This window comes from Haemaphysalis longicornis, unplaced genomic scaffold (assembly GCF_048455015.1).
Source record: "Haemaphysalis longicornis isolate Haplotype H1 unplaced genomic scaffold, Haemaphysalis longicornis Haplotype H1 scaffold_14, whole genome shotgun sequence".
NCBI lineage: Eukaryota > Metazoa > Arthropoda > Arachnida > Ixodida > Ixodidae > Haemaphysalis > Haemaphysalis longicornis.
Window position 1 is genome coordinate 32907691 of NW_027526245.1, and position 18424 is coordinate 32926114.

Sequence of the window (18424 nt, forward strand, 5' to 3'; positions counted from 1 at the left end):
TTTGACAATCTCAAACATCGTTTGCGTTTGCAACCAGGCACAAGCCGCTATCGAATTTAGTTACGGTTGCGTGATCCCGGTTCAACTCGGGGCCCCACCTTGCGAAATGTGGGCACTGCAGGCGTACCAGTCCGTGGCCTCCGCAATCGGCTACCGGCGGCGCGCCGCCGGCAGCAAATCGCGGAGGCCACGACCAGTCACTCCCATTGGGAAGCGCGTGATGCGTTTGGCATTGTAAAAATACAGGAGGCGATGAAACGGCCGGCGCTCGGGAAATTCCCGTTTTTTTCAACAACTTGCACAACTAATTTGTCACCTCAGTAAACATAAGTATTTTTTTACAGGACTTTGCAATGGTTTTCGATGGGAAAGTTTAAAAACTCGCAGATTATAACATAGGCCACCCGACATTGCGATTTTCGAAAAAAAAACTATCTTGGGGACAATTTTATGCAGTTTTTTTATTGAATGAGTAATCAATTAAAGCTTCACAAACAGCATCACCCTGGAGTACTGGAAAATTATGCCGCCAGTAAACATTTTCCCCCACTGAAACTGACGGGAGCGTTAAAATCCTTCGCTCTTGGACTCTTTTAAAGCAGTTTGGCGCAATTTTTGCAATTTTCAAGCTTTTAGAGCAGCCTGGTGCAAGAAAAAAAATTCGTATCAAAACTGCGCAATATGCGCAGCTGTCTGATGTGGGACTGCTGCCTGATGCGACTCGATGCCAAAGCTGCCCTGTTTAGTGGTCTGCCTCACCTGTAGTGAGGGCTCCTTGATGGCGCACGTGTTGTGATCGGTTGCGAGCGACGAAGAGGCAGCGCTGTCATTTGCGGCCACGCTCTCTACGCTTTCCAGTGCTTGGGAGTGAGCAGAGGAGCTGACTATTTCTGCCAAAGAAAGGAGGCTGCAAGTCAACTTGGGACTATGTAAGCATCAAACCAACACGCAGAAACAAAATATAGGGCACCTCTAAAATCGCTGAACTGAAGTGGGTGTGCGCAGTACTTTAAAAATTAGGCCATCTTGTTTCTCGATTCCGATCAACGCACACGCGAGAAAGCGGAGGCTGTTGGAACACAACTAGACGAGTGGGTCAGCACGACATGGATAGCCTTGTTGGGAAAAAAAAAATTAGCATTCTTAAAAAAGAATATCGGCCGTGGTAGTGATTGAAACGTGTAGGACAGCACCAAGTTGGTCCGTTATTCTAACCTTTTCGGCATTTCTAATCTTTCTTATATATATATATATATATATATATATATATATATATATATATATATATATATATATATATATATATATTATTTCACCTTCATTCAATAAAATTCATTTGGAAGTCGACGCTTCCCCTTTTCTCCTCTGCCTGTGTTCTTTTTTTGTGCACTGGAGCTGCAAATGAAGTATTAAAGATTGAGGAGCGCAAAGTGCTGCGCTCTCTCTTTAGCCTCATAATGTGGCTTCCATTGCATGAGTGTTAGTAGTTACTTGTGACAAAAGAAAAAGCTCGCGCACCCTTGCTTGCCTTGCACAAGAACAGTTTAAAATGCGTTCCTTGCCATTCCATGGACTGCTCAGGCGAGGCTGCGAAACAACATGTTGCAGCCTCAGCAGTGCAATGGTTGTTGCCCCCAATGTATTATTATGCGAGGAACCCATGAAACATTTGCGCATGCACCGCAGAAAGCGATTAGTAAGAGGGCCAAGAGCGCAAACCCAGTAGTTTTATCAAACAGTCTATCTAACAAGACATGCAACTTGCAAAAATTTAGTCTAGAGTGCAAAAAAAGGGAAAAGAAAGCCTGGTTAGAGGTGCTTGAATTAAAATGTCTAAATTTCTGCACCTTCCAATTCCAAATTGCAGGTGCAGAAAAAAAAACAATTGTTTGTGCTGAGCAATTCTTGAATCAGTAAAAATGTTAGCAGTTATACAGTTACCTGCAGCCCTCTACACAAGGTGTTTGCATTTCGAAGGGCGTCTGATGTGCCAAACTTATTCCCGGATGTCTGTTCAGTATGTGTCACGGCCGGTAACGTCTATAGAACAAAGTTGAACAGCGAAAACAAAAAGAGAGGGAAAAGGACTAAGAACACGAGGAGAGAAAGACTGGCAATGCAGCATTTTCTTTTCCCCGTTTTTCTTTTCCCACTCTTCACGTTTGCTCCGAGAGCACGAAGCAGCTAGCTGGCACCTCACTCCCGCTGCTCTCAAGGGTTTTTCGCTTTTATCCTACGGCTCCGCAAGCACCAGCCAAAACTGTTGCGTGCCTTCACCTGTTTGCAGCAATGCACGGCGAAAAAGTGAGCCACTGCTACTGCAAGCAGCTGGTGTATTTTGGCAGTGGACCAGTAACTGTGAAAATTTAAAACTCACAGTACCACCTAGCTGACACCTAGGTTATTACAGAGGATATATTTTTTGTTTGTTCTTAGGTAACTTGGGTAACTTGTTTGTTCTTAGGTTTGTTTGCTAACTTCCTGTATCTGAGTTTGATAGAAATTTTTATATTCAAAGTGTTCACACAATTGCCGCTATTTAATTCAATGCTGAATAACCTTGCTCTGATATTTGAAAGTTTCGAATATTTGCACATCTCTACCTGTAAGGCTGTTAGCTTGAAATTCAGTGGCACTCACATTCCAAATCAATTTACCAACACAACTAGGAAAACTCATGGCAGTTTGATTAGCAACAGATAAGGGAACCCGGATGATGTTCTTAAATTCTGTTTGCCTGGAAAGTGGTAAACACCCTTCCCCGAATGTTTGCAATCTTTTCCATCCACACTGCAGATCAGCTGGTTAAATCCATTCCATGGTGTTCACATAGCACAATGTTAACTAATGAGCTCTAAAAAATTGCGCAGATAAATGGAAACTAAATGAGATGTGTTTTCTTAGCACTAAGCGCCTCAAAAGCTCGGTGTGTGATGGTCAGAACATCTTTTCACAGAGTCCCTCTGATAGGTGAAAGGCAAAGGTTCAAAAGTCAAGGCCAACCTTGTTGGCAGCTGATGTCCGCGCATCGTTCTTCCCACTCCACCGTGGGGCCAGGTGTATAGAGTGGCATTGCAAATTCGAAGATGCTGTACTCCTTCCCAAATACCTGAAAAAATCCAAAGCAAAAAGACAGACCCGTGAAGCTCTACCAGTGGGTGCCAACAGCGGAGAAATGTTTACAGATGTCCCCAAGAACGAGCTGGCCCATTCAACCACAGCAGCATTACATATAGCTAATCAAATTGCAGCATAGGACCTCGCCTCTCTTGTAGTAAGGGCAACAGTCAATTAACATCTTCACAAGCACTGATAATTAGGCCTCACGCAGTCTTGATAACTATACATCCCTACATTCACCACCAAGCAATTGTTTAACCGTTACTGCCAGTGCAAACACACACACACGCACACATATTATTGTACTGCTCAAATGTGCTGAACCAGCAGTTTACTCAAACCCCCGAGAACCAAACGAGAACCAGATAACAGAAGTGACTTAAGGTAGAGGAAATTTCAGTCGTACACAAATTAAACATAGAAGATGGCCACGTGTCTGCCTGCTTCACTGCAAATGACGTCGAAAGACGATATCATTTCTGCGGCCCCTCACATAACACCGTCTTTGTTCTTCTCCTATGCTTAGCCTACCCTCTTCCTTCTCCTGGTACTTCCTCTATAGGCCTCTCTCGCCAATGTTCAACCCCATCTTTCCTTTATCTTTTCTTCCCCCATTCCTGTACGCTCCTCCCACACTTCCCCTACAATGCCCCTCCTCTCCTGCTTCCCTCCTAGCATATCCAACATTTGTTCACCATAGCCTCTCAATCCTACCTTACCTCTTTCCCTCTTGCACTTCCAACAGCCATCGCAGCAGTGTATCACTTCCCTTCCCCTATCTTTTCTCCTAATCCCCTCAGCTTCCTCCCCATTCTTCTTCCACCTTCCTCTAGACCTTTTTCCTTCCCCTCCATCCCCACTTCTCTCTCCCCCTTTGCAGCTCTTCGGCCTTTTCCTCCCCGTCCCAACATCCTTCAGACTGCAATCTCCCTCCCCTCTTCACCTGCCTTCATCCCACCCTGCGGCTATAATTCCTCTTACCCCCTGCTCCCATCGTTGCTCATTTCCCTTTCCCTCGCCACTTTGCCATTCCCTGGATCCCCATCCCCCGTACTGCACGCATTTTCCATTGTGTCTCTCTACTTTACTTCCAGCTGTTTTCCCCCACCCACCACACTCGACCTATACCCCTTCCCTTTCCAGACATTCTTCCCTCTCCATGCCAACTCCCTCCCTCTCACCCACGTCCCGAGGCCAACCCGTGGGGAAGTCGTAAATCTTGGTTCACGTGCTGTGCTGATAGAGACCCTTAGTAGGCAGTAGGTTTGGGCGAGTTGGTAATCATGCTGTACTTGAATGCGCAAAAAAGGAACGAAGGCTGCACAGAGACGACACGAGACGGAGCGCACTTTCAACAAACTTTATTGGGATGAAATCACAGATTTATACCGCCCGCTCTCTCTCACACACACTCATCCAAAAAACAAGGAAGAAAACACCTCCTCCCCTCTTGCATTTTCTCTTCACGGATCCTTTAATAAAGTTTGTTGAAAGTGCGCTCCGTCTCGTGTCGTCAATCTTCAGCCTTCGTTCCTTTCTTGCGCAATTCAAGTACAGTATAGAGACCCACCAAGGGCCCATTACCGACCCAACTCCCAGAGAGGCAGTATTAGGGAGGTAGGAAAGACTATAGTTATTAAAAGGAGACATCCTAAGATGGCGCTGCTGGCTTCACGAAAATGGCTTTTTAGATGCGACGCATCTCTTGCTCTGAGGCATGTCCCTCTTGCGTCGGCGTCGGCGGCACGCCACCTGCGCATGCGCGCCTCTCCTCCGCTCTTCTCTCCGACAGCTGTGCGCAACACTTTCACTCCGTCTCATTATCATAAACAACAGCTGCGTGCACGCGCTTCGCTCCGCTCGCTTCTGCTCCGGCGCGCAAGTGCGCGCATGCGCTACTCTCCTCCGCTGTCTCCTCTCCTTCAGGCACTGTGAATATAAAGCGGGTAGCGCGCGGCGGCGGTTCAGTCAGCGCTCACTCTCGTTCGACGCCGCGTGCCTTTGCTTGACGACTCCGTGCTTGACTTGATTCTTCCGATGAAGACGTGATGGAAGCGACGGTCCCTTCAGCGAGTGGGCTCACACAATCCAATACCAGCGTCAGCGCAAACGCTCAAGGCAACGTTACGACCAATTGAACCCCCCGATGCGTCGCATCACATCAGGGTTCCCTCGCGGGAAGATGGGCGTAATCTTGTTCTCGATACCTTTGCGGGTCTCGGAGATCATAGGTGCCGACTATGGGGGGCTCGGCGGAAGGGGCAGAGCCAGCACAGGTCCGAATAGCCCCCGCAACCGTGGCCCCTACTCCCCAATGAGTTCCTTTACCAGAGCCATAACCAGTTGAAGTTTCTTTTGAGTTGCTTCTACCTTTTCATGTGGCTAGAAGTTTTATTGTTAATGCACACATGCACGGCTTACTTTCACAATCTCAATTGATTTCTTCAAATCCTTACCATAGGAGGACAAGTTTCCTACAAGAAGCAGCAACCGTTGCGTCATCCGTATTTTTATATAACTTTTTAACTTTTGACTGTGAATGTGCCATGCACACACAAAATACATTTACATATACACAGCAACAATTTATGTTTTTTTGAAGAGAAGGAGGGAGCCTACTAACCATTTTCCAATACCAGAGTCCTTCAATGCTTTACATTGAGGGACTCTGCCAATGCGTATATGTTTAAGCACAAAAAGCGAAGGAGAGAAAGAAGAGACAGGACAAGCACTATAGCGCGTGTTGTCTTCTTTTTTGTGTACCATCTTGTTTTTTTTTAGCTTAAATATATATTACATATGAACCAACTAGCCCCCCAACAAGGTTTGTTAAATTATCTACTAACCATCATTGTAGAGCCACCAAATAAGCTACCTGATCTAGTGGCTCTAGGGTAGCCTATGGAATGAATATGTTGCTGTATGTTCAACTGGATTTAAATTGCTTTGAGTTCTTTTTTGAGCCTGAAAAAAGGCTGCAGTTTTCAGTGACTCCTTCGGCAGAGATTTTTAAAGGGATCCTGAAATACCTTCCGCCGATGCATGAATGTACATGTAACCAAATAAGAAAATGTATTAGCAATCTCCTCCCGCAAGAATTTTGTTAAAGCGATGAGTATTAGCTGAGAAATCGTAAATAAAAAACCGCTCATTATCGTCGCGCCGCGTTTCTGCCTCTTTTCAATTGTTGACGGCGCGCCAGCACTCCCTCCCATGATGCTGCGCTAGTCCGCGGTGACGTACTTCCGCATTACGCTCCTCCGACTGCCGTCTGCTACGGGCAAGTTTTGTTGACACCATGAATTCCGCACTCCGCTCAAAAATGGATAAGCGAACGAAAAATCTGGCCGCATGTGTGCGGTGGCCTGGCCTTGCCCTTTCGCGGTGTGCGTTGCTGCAGTGCAGCACGTGACTTTTAATCGGCGGCGAACTCGCAGCCGCTGGGGAGGATCTTGCGCTCGGTCCCTTTCATGCACCGCGCACTGTTTATCCAAAAAGCGCCGTATCAGATGTGGCCCCGCTGGTGCCGGGTCTTATTTTGCGGTGGTGGTAATTCTTGCCGGCGCCATGCGAAAAAGACATTTTAAATCGATACAGAACCCGTGCACAAAACGCTTCAATCATGTGACCAGTTCAGCTTGGGGCGACGCGTGGTGGAGAGCGGCAACGTTGGCAAAACATGCTCCGGCGCGGCTCTGAGCTTTCTAGCGCTGGAGCGAGCGCCTTTCTTTGACGATCTCAAACATCGGTTGCCTTGGCAACAAGGCACAAACCGCCCAAGAAGTCAGTTACGATTGCGTGATCCCGGTTCAGCTCGGGGCCCCACCTCGCGACATGTGGGCACTGCAGGCGTACCACTCACTCTCATTAGGAAGTGTGAGATGCGTTTGGCATTACAGGAGGCGATGGTGTGTGTGTTGTGGACGCCTTTGTTTCGCGATGAAATGCGACGTTGTGCTTCTGCGGGTGGATAGTGCTTCCCATGGTCTGGATTATCTTTCTCGAGCGACGTAGGACTCAACCTCGCATGGGGTATGTGCAGTGTGCGTGGCTAAAAGCCATCTCGGCTTGCGCGCCAGAGTTAAGTGACTTGCTGTTCGTCCCCGCAAACCGCGCGCGATGTGAGTGCCGAATTTACGACGGGCAGGAAGAGGCAACCCATCGTCTGTCAATCGCGGTTCAGACTTGCAACGCATGTTATGACGTTGTGTTCGTTCGAAACGCATCTCTGGATTGTTTTGAAGTGGAAAAAAATGTATCCGTCAAACCCGGGCATTCGGCTCAGGGCGTTCCCTGCGATTGCACGAAAGAAGTGCCACGGGGCTTCAACGCTTTCTTTATGGAACGTACTCCGGTAAGAGAATATCCATGTCGTGTTATGGCCGTGTTGCATTCAATACGAACGGTTAAGCGTTTCTTTACACTTGTTTCGTTTGTCGTAAAATGTTCAAGCACTCCGACACTCCCCTGGCAGATCAGCCGGCGAGTCGACGCTGAGCAGACGACTCGTCTCTTTGCCGGAAGTGCGTGAAAAAGCCGCCCAATAGCCGGATGTCTAGCTCATGACGAACATCTGGGAATCGATGATGTAGACATGTGAAGATGGCGGCGTCCAAAAACACGAAGGAAAGGGTGAGAAAAAAGCGACAAACTTTGCAACAAAAGTATGAGCTTTCCGCTGCCCGTAGAAGAGTAATACTTGGCCCAGATGACCTTGACGACCCAATCTAACGATTGCGGTACTCCGTTTAGTGTGCTCAAAATGCCTTTCAGGGCCCCTTTAATGGGCGGATCGTCAAATGCAAGTCTTCCGTGTCCCAGCACTGCTACTCTTTCCAGTAGGCAATCCTGATTCCTCACGAGTCATGGAGGAAAGTCGGCACCAGAATCCCGGGACGCTCGCCGCCGAGTCTGTACACAAAGCAGCCGCGTCGGCGGATTGCCTCGAAAGCGCGTCATCCCTATTTCATATTTGCCGGGCTTTCGAGGCGCTTTTTCAAAGAAAGTGCTACGAGTTGTGCCGCGCCTCCGCCAGATGGCGCCACGGATCCCGCGACCGAGAGAAGACGCCGTGAAACATCCCCCTCGCGAGGGGCACGATCAAATGCAGAGCATTTCCGGGGGCGCACGATGTTAAGTAGTTTGCGTTACGTTAATGTTGTTGCACTTGTGGCAACTGCTGACGAGAGAGCGCTCGTCAGCAGTAATTTGAATGAGTCAACGATATAAGGCGCGTTCGTAAGGTCCCATTCTGTGTCGGCTTTGTGGCGCAGTGGGTAGAGCGCCATGTACATTGCGTTCCGCCCGCAGGGTCGAGGGATCGAAAGAAAGAAAAACACGCGCCCAGAGTGGGGACCGAACCCACGCCTTTCGATTAGATCTCGAATGCCTTACCAATTCGGCTATCTGGGCGACTGTGTTCTGCTTCACTTTCTGGGGTATTTATATTTACTACAACTGTATCTGACGCTTGAGGGTGGTAGCCAGCGCCACTCAGACTACACGGGGAGAAGGGGACCTTCTTTTCAACCCCCGGGGCGTGACGCGAACGTCTACAGCCTGTCATAAGCGGGTAACTGGCGGGAAACCCTCTTATGCTACCTTGGCATCAAGGCTGCCACAACCGAGGCCCTCGCAAAGCTTTCTCAGGATAATATGGTTAGGAAATGTGGGGCTCGTTACGAAATGCAGAAAATAAATGCGGGCAGTCTACAACGCCAAAGAAGGCATAGGGGAATGGTTCGACTATTGTTTATTTTTTTTTACCGTTAGTGAAATTACATTTTTTTTTCATATTAATTGAAGCGAGAAAGAAAGAAAGAAAGAAAAACACGCGCCCAGAGTGGGGACCGAACCCACGCCTTTCGATTAGATCTCGAATGCCTTACCAATTCGGCTATCTGGGCGACTGTGTTCTGCTTCACTTTCTGGGGTATTTATATTTACTACAACTGTATCTGACGCTTGAGGGTGGTAGCCAGCGCCAATCAGACTACACGGGGAGAAGGGGACCTTCTTTTCAACCCCCGGGGCGTGACGCGAACGTCTACAGCCTGTCATAAGCGGGTAACTGGCGGGAAACCCTCTTATGCTACCTTGGCATCAAGGCTGCCACAACCGAGGCCCTCGCTAAGCTTTCGCAGGATAATATGGTTAGGAAATGTGGGGCTCGTTACGAAATGTAACGAGCCCCACATTTCCTAACCATATTATCCTGCGAAAGCTACGAAATGTAACGAGCTCGTTACGAGCCCCACATGGTTAGGAAATGTGGGGCTCGTTATATATATATATATATATATATATATATATATATATATATATATATATATATATATATATATATATATATATATATATATATACATATATATATATATATATATAGGACAGAAAATAAGGGTTGGCAGTCAAGAAAACTTCGGAAAGCAAAGGGGAGGTTGTGGTGGGTCATAGAAAGAGACGAAGAATTTTTTGAGTCGAAATGAAAGTGGTGAAAAAATGCCCGCCGGGTGGGACCTGAACCCACGACCTCCAGAATACCGGTCTGGTGCGGTAACCACTACGCTACCGGCGGGGCTGTTTCCCCAGCACTTTCTCGGGTATTTATGTTAAGGTATTTTTGTTTCCTGCACTTGGGGGTGGTAGCCAGCGCCACTCGGACTACTCGGGGTGAAGGGGACTTTCTTTTTAACCCCCGGGCCGTGACTCGAGTGTCTACGACATGTCGAGAGTGGTCGACCAGCGTTGAACCCTCTTAAGCTCCCTTTGGCACCAAGACTGCCAGAACAGAGGCCCTCGCTAAGCATGTAGCGAATCAGAAAATGGGAAATGAGGGGCTCCGTGAAATAAGACAGAAAATAAGGATTGGCAGTCAAGAAAACCTCGAAAAGCAAAGGGGAGGTTGTGGTGGGTCATAGAAAGAGATGAAGAATTTTTTGAGTCGAAAAGAAAGTGGTGAAAAAAAAAAAAATATATATATATATATATATAACACAGAAATAAGGGTTGGCAGTCAAGAAAAAATTCCCGCGCCTCCCCGCGAGGGGAACACGAGTAAATGCAGAGCATTGGGGCCTCAGTACTGGTTGAAGGCAGTGTTGCTTCCTTTGCTTCTTCCGTGATGCTGGAGTAGCAGACACGAGTAAACGTGGGAGCGAGCGTCAACCAAGGAAGGAAGGAGCAACGCAGTGAATGAAGCACGAGCGACCGCTAGCCGCTTTATATTTGCAGCGCGCGCAGTAGAGGGAGAGCAGTACGGGGGGGGGGGGGAGCGCGCATGCGCAAGCAGCGCGCGCCAGCTGCTGTTGAGAGAGAGGAGGGAAGGAGGAGAGGCGCACCTGCTGCGGGCGCGGAGCTGTGGACGCCGTCCGACGCAGGAAGAGGCGAGGCTAAGAAATGCCCTGCATTTAAAACCTCGGAAAGCAAAGGGGAGGTTGTGGTAGGTCATTGAAACAGATAAAGAATTTGGAAAGAAAGAAAGAAAGCGGAGAAAAAATGCCCGCCAGGCGGGATCCGAACCCACGACCTCCAGAATACCGGTCTAGTGCGATAACCACTACGCTACCGGCGGGGTAATTTTCCTCCCCCCTTTGTGGGGTATTTATGTCAATGTAATTTTTCCTGTGCTTGGGGGTGGTAGCCAGCGCCACTGTGACTTCTCGGGGTGAAGGGGATCTTCTTTTATATATATATATATATATATATATATATATATATATACGATAGAGAAGTCAAACTGAAAAACATAACAACATTTATTCTAACGTTTCGACCGGGGGCCGGTCTTTTTCAAATCTTTGAAAAAGACCGGCCCCCGGTCGAAACGTTAGAATAAATGTTGTTATGTTTTTCAGTTTGACTTCTCTATCGTACAGCTAACCTCATAGCCAGGAACCTTTTCTCTTAATATATATATATATATATATATATATATATATATATATATATATATATATATATATATATATATATATATATATATATATGGTAAGGCCGATGGTAGGCGAGGCAGACCAGTACGCGCAAACCGCTTTATTCGCAGGCCGAGCTGCAAGGCGGCAAGATGGCTACCGAACAAGGTTACCGATGATGATAGTTCGAGAAGGTAGAAGAATCGGTGATGATGAGTATATACAGAGATGAAGAAGCCGTGGCCGCAACCGAGCGCCAGTGACGATTGCATTCCACTGGGACATTGCATTCAGCGTTCCGACCTTCCACAAACGAGGCTACCACTGGTCTCACAATATCCCCCCCCCCCCCCCCCCGGGGCGAGAGCGGCCGCCTGGTCGCGTTTTACTGCAGATTACGTCGGTGGAACGCCTTGAGGCGGGAAACGTGGACAATCTCCGTGCCACGATGACGGCGGTCCGAACTTCCACAAATGGGGGTGACGCGATAGTTCACCGGAGAGGTAGCCTCAAGAACCTTGTAAGGACCAAGGAACCGGTCTAGGAATTTTTCGCAGAGGCCTGGAGAGCGAATCGGTGTCCAGACCAAGACTTCGTCACCAGGTCGGAAAGAAACGGACCGGCGAACAGCGTCGTAGCGTTCTTTGCGGTCTTGTTGGCTTGCTTCCGTGCGCATGCGAGCCAGGCGCCGACAGTGGTCGATACGAGACACGAATTGTTCCGGAAACGATGCAGAAGCGGACACAGGAGCGGTAAAGAAACAGGTATCAAGCACGTGCGATGGATGACGGCCGTAGACAAGGTAGAAAGGCGCGTACCCTGTAGTGCTTTGAACTGCCGTGTTATAGGCAGAGGTGACTGAAGGTAATATAGCGTCCCAATTTCTGTGGTCAGGTCGTATTTACATTGATATCATGACAGAGAGCGTGCGGTGAAAACATTCGGTGAGCCCGTTCGTTTGTGGATGGTAGCTTGATGTCATTTTGTGGGAGGTATTAGAGGCACGAAGAACTTCGGCAAGGATCTCAGATAGAAACATCTTGCCGCGGTCACTTAACAGTGCGCGAGGGGCTCCATGTCGTAGCAGGATGTGTCGCAAAAAGAAGGCAGCGACGTCGCCAGCGCTAACCGAGGGAAGTGGCGCTGTCTCCGCGTAGCGAGTCAAGTGATCAACGGCCGTTACGATCCAGCGGTGACCAGTGGACGTCGTCGGTAAGGGCCCATACAAATCAATACCGACCACTTCAATACCGACCACAAATCAATACCGACCACGTAGTTGGACACGGAACAGGCTGGAGGAGACCGACAGGGGGTGCCGTAGAGCGCTTGCGGTGCTGACAGGGTGAACAGGATGCGACGTATTTCACCAACTGGTCGAGAGTCCTGGCCAAAAGAAGCGACCTCGAATGCGGTCGCACGTCTTTTGAAAGTCAAGGTGGCCGGCGCTAGCGTCGTCATGAAAAGCTTGCAAGACGCGGCTCCGGAGAGAACGAGGCACAACTGGGACCCATGTGGCGCCATTTGGGTGGTGGTTTCTGCGATACAGTGCACCGTCTATGAGCTGGAACTGCCGCAGTTGGCGACGTAGGCGGCTATTCGGTGGACGTGTCGAACCAGCGAGCCGATCCATTATTTTTTGGCAGTGACTGTCTGCTCGTTGATGATCGACCAATTCGCGGCGGTCGTCAGCCGGTGCATAGTCGACAGGTGCAACTGATGATGGCGGTGTATGAGAAAGCGACGCCATGTCGTTTGAAGACGGCGTCAGCGGGCACCGCGAGAGTGCGTCTGCGTCTACATGCTTGAGTCCGGACTTGTAGGTAACTGTAAAGTCGTTCTCTTGCAATCGCAGAATCCAGCGTCCCAGGCGTCCCGACAAGTTTTTCAATGAAGACAGCCAGCACAGAGCGTGATGGTCTGTGACGACGGTGAAATGTCGGCCGTAGAGATATGGCCGAAACTTTTGCACAGACCACACAACGGCCAGACACTCCTGTTCCGTTATTGTATAATTCTTCTCCGCTCGTGTTAGAGAGCGGCTGGCATAAGCAACAACCCTCTCGCGGTGGTGAGCATCGCGCTGCAACAGAACGGCGCCAATGCCATGCCCACTAGCGTCGGTGTAAAGGATCACCGGTCTCGATTCATCAAAGTGGCATAATATAGGTGCGGAAGTAAGCGCATGCTTGAGGTCTTGGAAGGCCTTTTCGCAGCCATCACTCCAGTCGAAGGGGGTATCAGAATTTAATAGCTGGTTCAGAGGTGCAGCGAGAGTATAGCAAAATTGCGGATAAAACGGCGAAAATAGGACGCCAGGCCGAGAAAACTACGCAGCGCTTTTTGTTGCTAAGGTCGAGGAAAATTGGCTACAGCAGACATTTTGTCTGGGTCGGGGCGTATGCCATCTTTACTGACGACGTGACCAAGAACCTTTATCGATTTGCTAGCAAAACGACATTTCTTGGTGTTCAGAGTCAGACCAGCCTTTGCCAGGCAAGTCAACACCTCGTCCAGACGCTGCAGATGTTCCGCAAAACTTGACGAAAAGATGACGATGTCGTCAAGGTAACACAGGCATGTTTTCCATTTAAGGCCGCGAAGGACCGTGTCTATTATGCGCTCAAATGTGGCTGGGGCGTTGCATAAGCCAAAAGGCATTACGTTAAATTCGTACAAGCCGTCTGGAGTCGCAAACGCCGTTTTCTCTTTGTCAGACTCGCGCATGGGGATCTGCCAGTAGCCAGATCGCAGGTCCAGACTAGAGAAGTATTCAGCCCCTTGTAGACGGTCCAGCGCGTCATCTATGCGCGGAATCGGATACACATCCTTCCGGGTAATCCTATTCAAAGCCTGATAGTCCACGCAAAAGCGTACGGAACCATCTTTTTTCCTCACCAGAACAACAGGAGAAGACCACGGGGTCGACGAAGGTCGAATAACGTTTCGTTGAAGTATGTCCGCGACGTTTTCTTCTATGACTTTCCGTTCCGACGACGACACACGGTACGGGCGGCGGCGAACAATGTGAGTCCCATCTGTCTCAATACGATGCTCTGCAACAGACGTCTGTCCAAGGTTGGTGGAGATGCAGTCAAATGAGTTTTGTGTTTTTCGAGCAGCTCAAGTAGGAGTCTCGTTTCGAACGCCGTGAGGTCTTCGCTAATCGTGGTTGCCAGGGTGGGACGTGAGGGCCCGGAATCTGAAGACAGCGGAACGGAAGACACAGAGCAGAGGGGAACCAGAGACAGACTGTCATCAGTCACAATGGAAGCGAGCGTGGTGCCTTAAGGGAGGAGTATCGTCTCAGAAGTGATATTTGTAACAATGAGCGGTGCAGACCCACATGCAAAACGGACAAAGCAGGTCGCGATAATGATTCCTTGGCCAATAAAACGCGCAGAAGGAACGATTAACGCATCACCGTCACGAATTTGGGTTGAGTGAACTGAAAGGACTTTATCGTGGCCCGGGTATAAAACGTAATCGGCACTTACTGTCAAATTTAGTTGTGGCTTTTCTTCCAGAATGTTGGTGTCGTCCGTATCTGCGAGTTCAATTTGCGGTTGCTGGCACGAAATGACGGCGGATGCGGATGACAAGAAGTCCCAGCCCAAGATAAGGTGATGCGCACACGGTGACAACACTGCACACTGAACGTGATGACGAAGTTGACCGACTGAAATTCGTACCGTGCACTGTCCGGATGGCCTGATCGTGCTGCTATTGGCGCCATGCAAAGAAGGTCCACTGTAGGGTGTTCGAACCTTGCGTAATCGGGCACACAATTCCATACTTATCACCGAAATACTGGCACCAGTGTCAATAAGGGCATCTACACAAACACCTTCAACCAAAACTGACAACATGTTCCATGGACGCTCCGGAGGCATTGTAAGTTTTCCACGTGATGCAGTTTCCCCTCCCAAAACTGCATTAACTAGTTTTCCGAGTGCTGGTCGGTGACGTAGGTCGCAGGCCGAAGGGGTGACAGCGCCCGACGGCCTGGCGATGGTAAGCGGCGTCGCGTATCGCGCGGCCTACGAGAAAAGTCGGTTGGTGGCTCAGGTGGCGATGGTGGACGGCGTGAGAAAGACGGGTGCGTACGATGCACGTAGTCGAAGTAATTCGGACGTACATAATCGCGTTCGTAGGCTGCGTAGCCGCGTCGTTCGTCACGTTGGTGCCTTCGACAAAATCGGGAGATGTGGCCCCGGATGCCACAATAATAGCAGACTGGCCGGCCAAAGTTGGGGTCGTGGTGTGGCGGGAAATAAGTTGGCGTGGTATGAAATCGACGCATGGCGGCCACATAGCCGGGCGGGGCCTGTGTCGTAATGGGACTGAGCGGTAGAGGATGCGGACCAGCCACATCCGAGTAGGATGGCGTAGCCACAGTAACAGGTTGGGTGGGAGGCGGAAGTACGGGCATAGCCGCGAGCTCCTCAACAATATCCCGTAGGCCAGGCACAGAAGGAGCTTCGCGGACACAGTGTGTGCACTGGGAAATATTGGCGTGCATCTCCTCGCGAATTATAGAGCGTATCAACGCACGCAGGTCTTCATTTCCCAGATGGTGGGTAGGAGCCGTGTCTTGACGAAGGCGGATGGACTGTAGTTCGTCGAGACGCTTACAAGTGGAGATCACGTCCGACACGGTTGTGGGGTTCTGCGTTGCCAGTGTGGTGAACGCAAGCTCACCGATTTCTTTCAGAACGTGGCGTACACGGTCAGCTTCCGGCATGTTATTGTCGGCGTGACGACACAGTGCCAGAACGTCCTCGATATATCAGGTGTACGTTTCATGCGCCTGTTGCACACGGGTCTCGAGTTTCTTTTTCGCGCTGTCGCTCCGAACTTTAGAAGAGCCGAAAATCCGGCGGAAATGAGCAACGAAATCGGCCCAGTCGGTGATGGTATGCCGGTTATTTAGATACCACGTCTCGGCAACCCTGGTCAGGGAGAACGAAACATTTTGCCGCTTGAGGTTATCGTCCCAGCGGTTGAATGCGCTCACCCTGTCGTAGTTGTCCAGCCACTCGTCGGCATCACCGTCACGAAGGCCAGCGAAGAAAGGAGGTTCACGCTGGGGGCTGGTTGTGATGCACTGGGGGGTTGGTGGAGCCGTGGCGTTCGCCGATTCCAGCGTCATCGCTGTAGTTTCCGGCATAAGGCGGCGACCCGAACGAAGCTCCAGTGGGGCAGCTTGAGAGGTGGATTACGAGACCGAAACGCACCTTCCACCACTTATAAGGCCGATGGTAGGCGAGGCAGACCAGTACGCGCAAACCGCTTTATTCGCAGGCCAAGCTGCAAGGCAGCAAGATGGCGACCGAACAAGGTTACCGATGATGATAGTTCGAGAAGGTAGAAGAATCGGTGATGATGAGTATATACAGAGATGAAGAAGCCGTGGCCGCAACTGAGCGCCAGTGAAGATTGCATTCCACTGGGACATTGCATTCAGCGTTCCGACCTTCCACAAACGAGGCTACCACTAGTCTCACAATATATATATATATATATATACACATAGCAAATTACAAGAGGAAATGAGGGGCTCATTGAATTAATACACAAATAAGGGTAAGAAGTCAAGAAAGCCAAGGAAAGCAAAGAGGGAGAACTAGAGCGATCGATATTTAGTATACGAGAACGTGGTAGTGGAGAAAAGCATGCTCGCCGGGTGGGATCCGAACCCACGACCTCCAGAATACGCGTATGGCGAAGGTGACTGTGGTCTGGTGCGATGACCACTACGTAGCCCGCGGTAGCGTGTTGTATATATATATATATATATATATATATATTAATATATATATATATATATATATATATATATATATATATATATATATATATATATATATATATAAGTGCCAGAACAAATGTTTCTTGGACACCGGCAAATATCAAGAAAAAGAAAGACACACGTCGAAAGAGGAATGGTATAACGTTTCGGCCGAGGGACCGGCCTTCAGAAGGCCGGTCCCTCCGCCGAAACGTTATACCATTCCTCTTTCGACGTGTGTCTTTCTTTTTCTTATATATATATATACAAGAGAAGAAAAACTTCGAACAAGGTAAAAGCACGATTGTGGCCTACGTTTCAGCAAAGAGAACTTGCTTTCTTCAGGGCAATCTCTCGCCTGGCAGGCAGGGTTTATATAGGGGTAGGACCCCAGGTGAAAGGAGAGGGAAAGATGGAAGGGAAATTGAGCAAGCTGATTGGTTTCGGAGTGTGTCGGGGGAGATATTGAGGGGCCAAGAAGGTTGTCTAGTTTAAGCCGCGAAGTAGGTCACACGGAAGTCAGCTGGTGGTTGATATTCGTGGAATTTTTAGACAGACAGGATGAGAGGGTGCTTATTGACCCGCCGCGGGGTATAGGGAAAGGATCTCAGAACCGCCGGAAGCAGACCAGGGAGTGAGGGTGGGGTCCTTATCAGAAACTATCTGCAAGCCTCAGGTCAAAAGAAAAGATAGAGAAGGGGGGAAAACTAACTAGGTCAAGAAAAAAAGAAAAAAAAGGAGAAAAAAAAACAGGGAGGGAAACCACATAAACCCACACACAAAAGAAAAAGCAATGACCCGGCAACTGAAATGGCACGTGTCACCCGCGGCAACATTCCTGGAACAGGCCTGTCCTGAAACTCAAAAACGAAAAGATAAAGTTAGAGTGACGTACGAGGCACAAGACCACGCGGAGTAAAAAAAGAAAAAAAGGAGAAATTAAATAAATAAAATTGAATTCCAAAAGCAAAGGTTGGAGGGATGAGGGCGAGTATTAAGCTAGACGCTAAGGAATGAAAAAAAAAAAGGGAAAAGAAATTAGGTGACCAGGTACGGAGCAGAGTGAACGGTCATAGTCTTTGGATGAGGTATATGCACGAAAATGCCTAATGCTGCATTCCGGTTGAATATCGCAAGGATTCCAAGTTGCCCTTAGACGCATTAATTCCAGCAGGTTCCATGGAGTTGAATTTGTGAATTAAGTAGGATTCTCGGTATTTCCTGTCCCTAGGAGACTTAAAATTTGACTGAAGTATATATAACTTAAGGTCATCAAAATTGTGGCCTGGTTGGTTGAAATGCTGCGCTACAGCTATGGAGGATTTGCTAAGAGTATCTGCCCGGTGACCATTAAGCCGTAGGCTCATAGGTTGGCTCGTTTCGCCTATATACTGTTTGTGGCACATTGAGCATTCCAACATATACACAATGTTGGATGAAGTGCACGTAAAACTTGAATTAATCTTGTGGACATAATTACTGGCTGTGCTTTTTACAACGCAGTCTGTTTGCAGGTGCCTACAAGTCTTGCATCTGGGGCGGGAGCAGCTGGCTATGACTGGTTGCTTTGAAGGCCCTGTTTTAGCATGCACTAAAATAT

The 18424-nt window shown here is 48.8% G+C and overlaps 1 protein-coding gene across 1 annotated transcript in view; it reads right to left on the bottom strand.

Annotated features, from left to right (window-relative positions):
- The window catches only part of LOC144165032 (uncharacterized), a 108890-nt gene that overhangs the window by 37999 nt on the left and 52467 nt on the right, over window positions 1-18424 (bottom strand). The window contains exons 4-5 of the mRNA XM_077695192.1: window positions 3004-3109; window positions 760-890 (exon numbers count right to left, since the gene is read on the bottom strand). Coding sequence (XP_077551318.1) covers window positions 760-890; window positions 3004-3109 — 237 coding nt within the window. The remainder of the gene's footprint in view (window positions 1-759; window positions 891-3003; window positions 3110-18424) is intronic.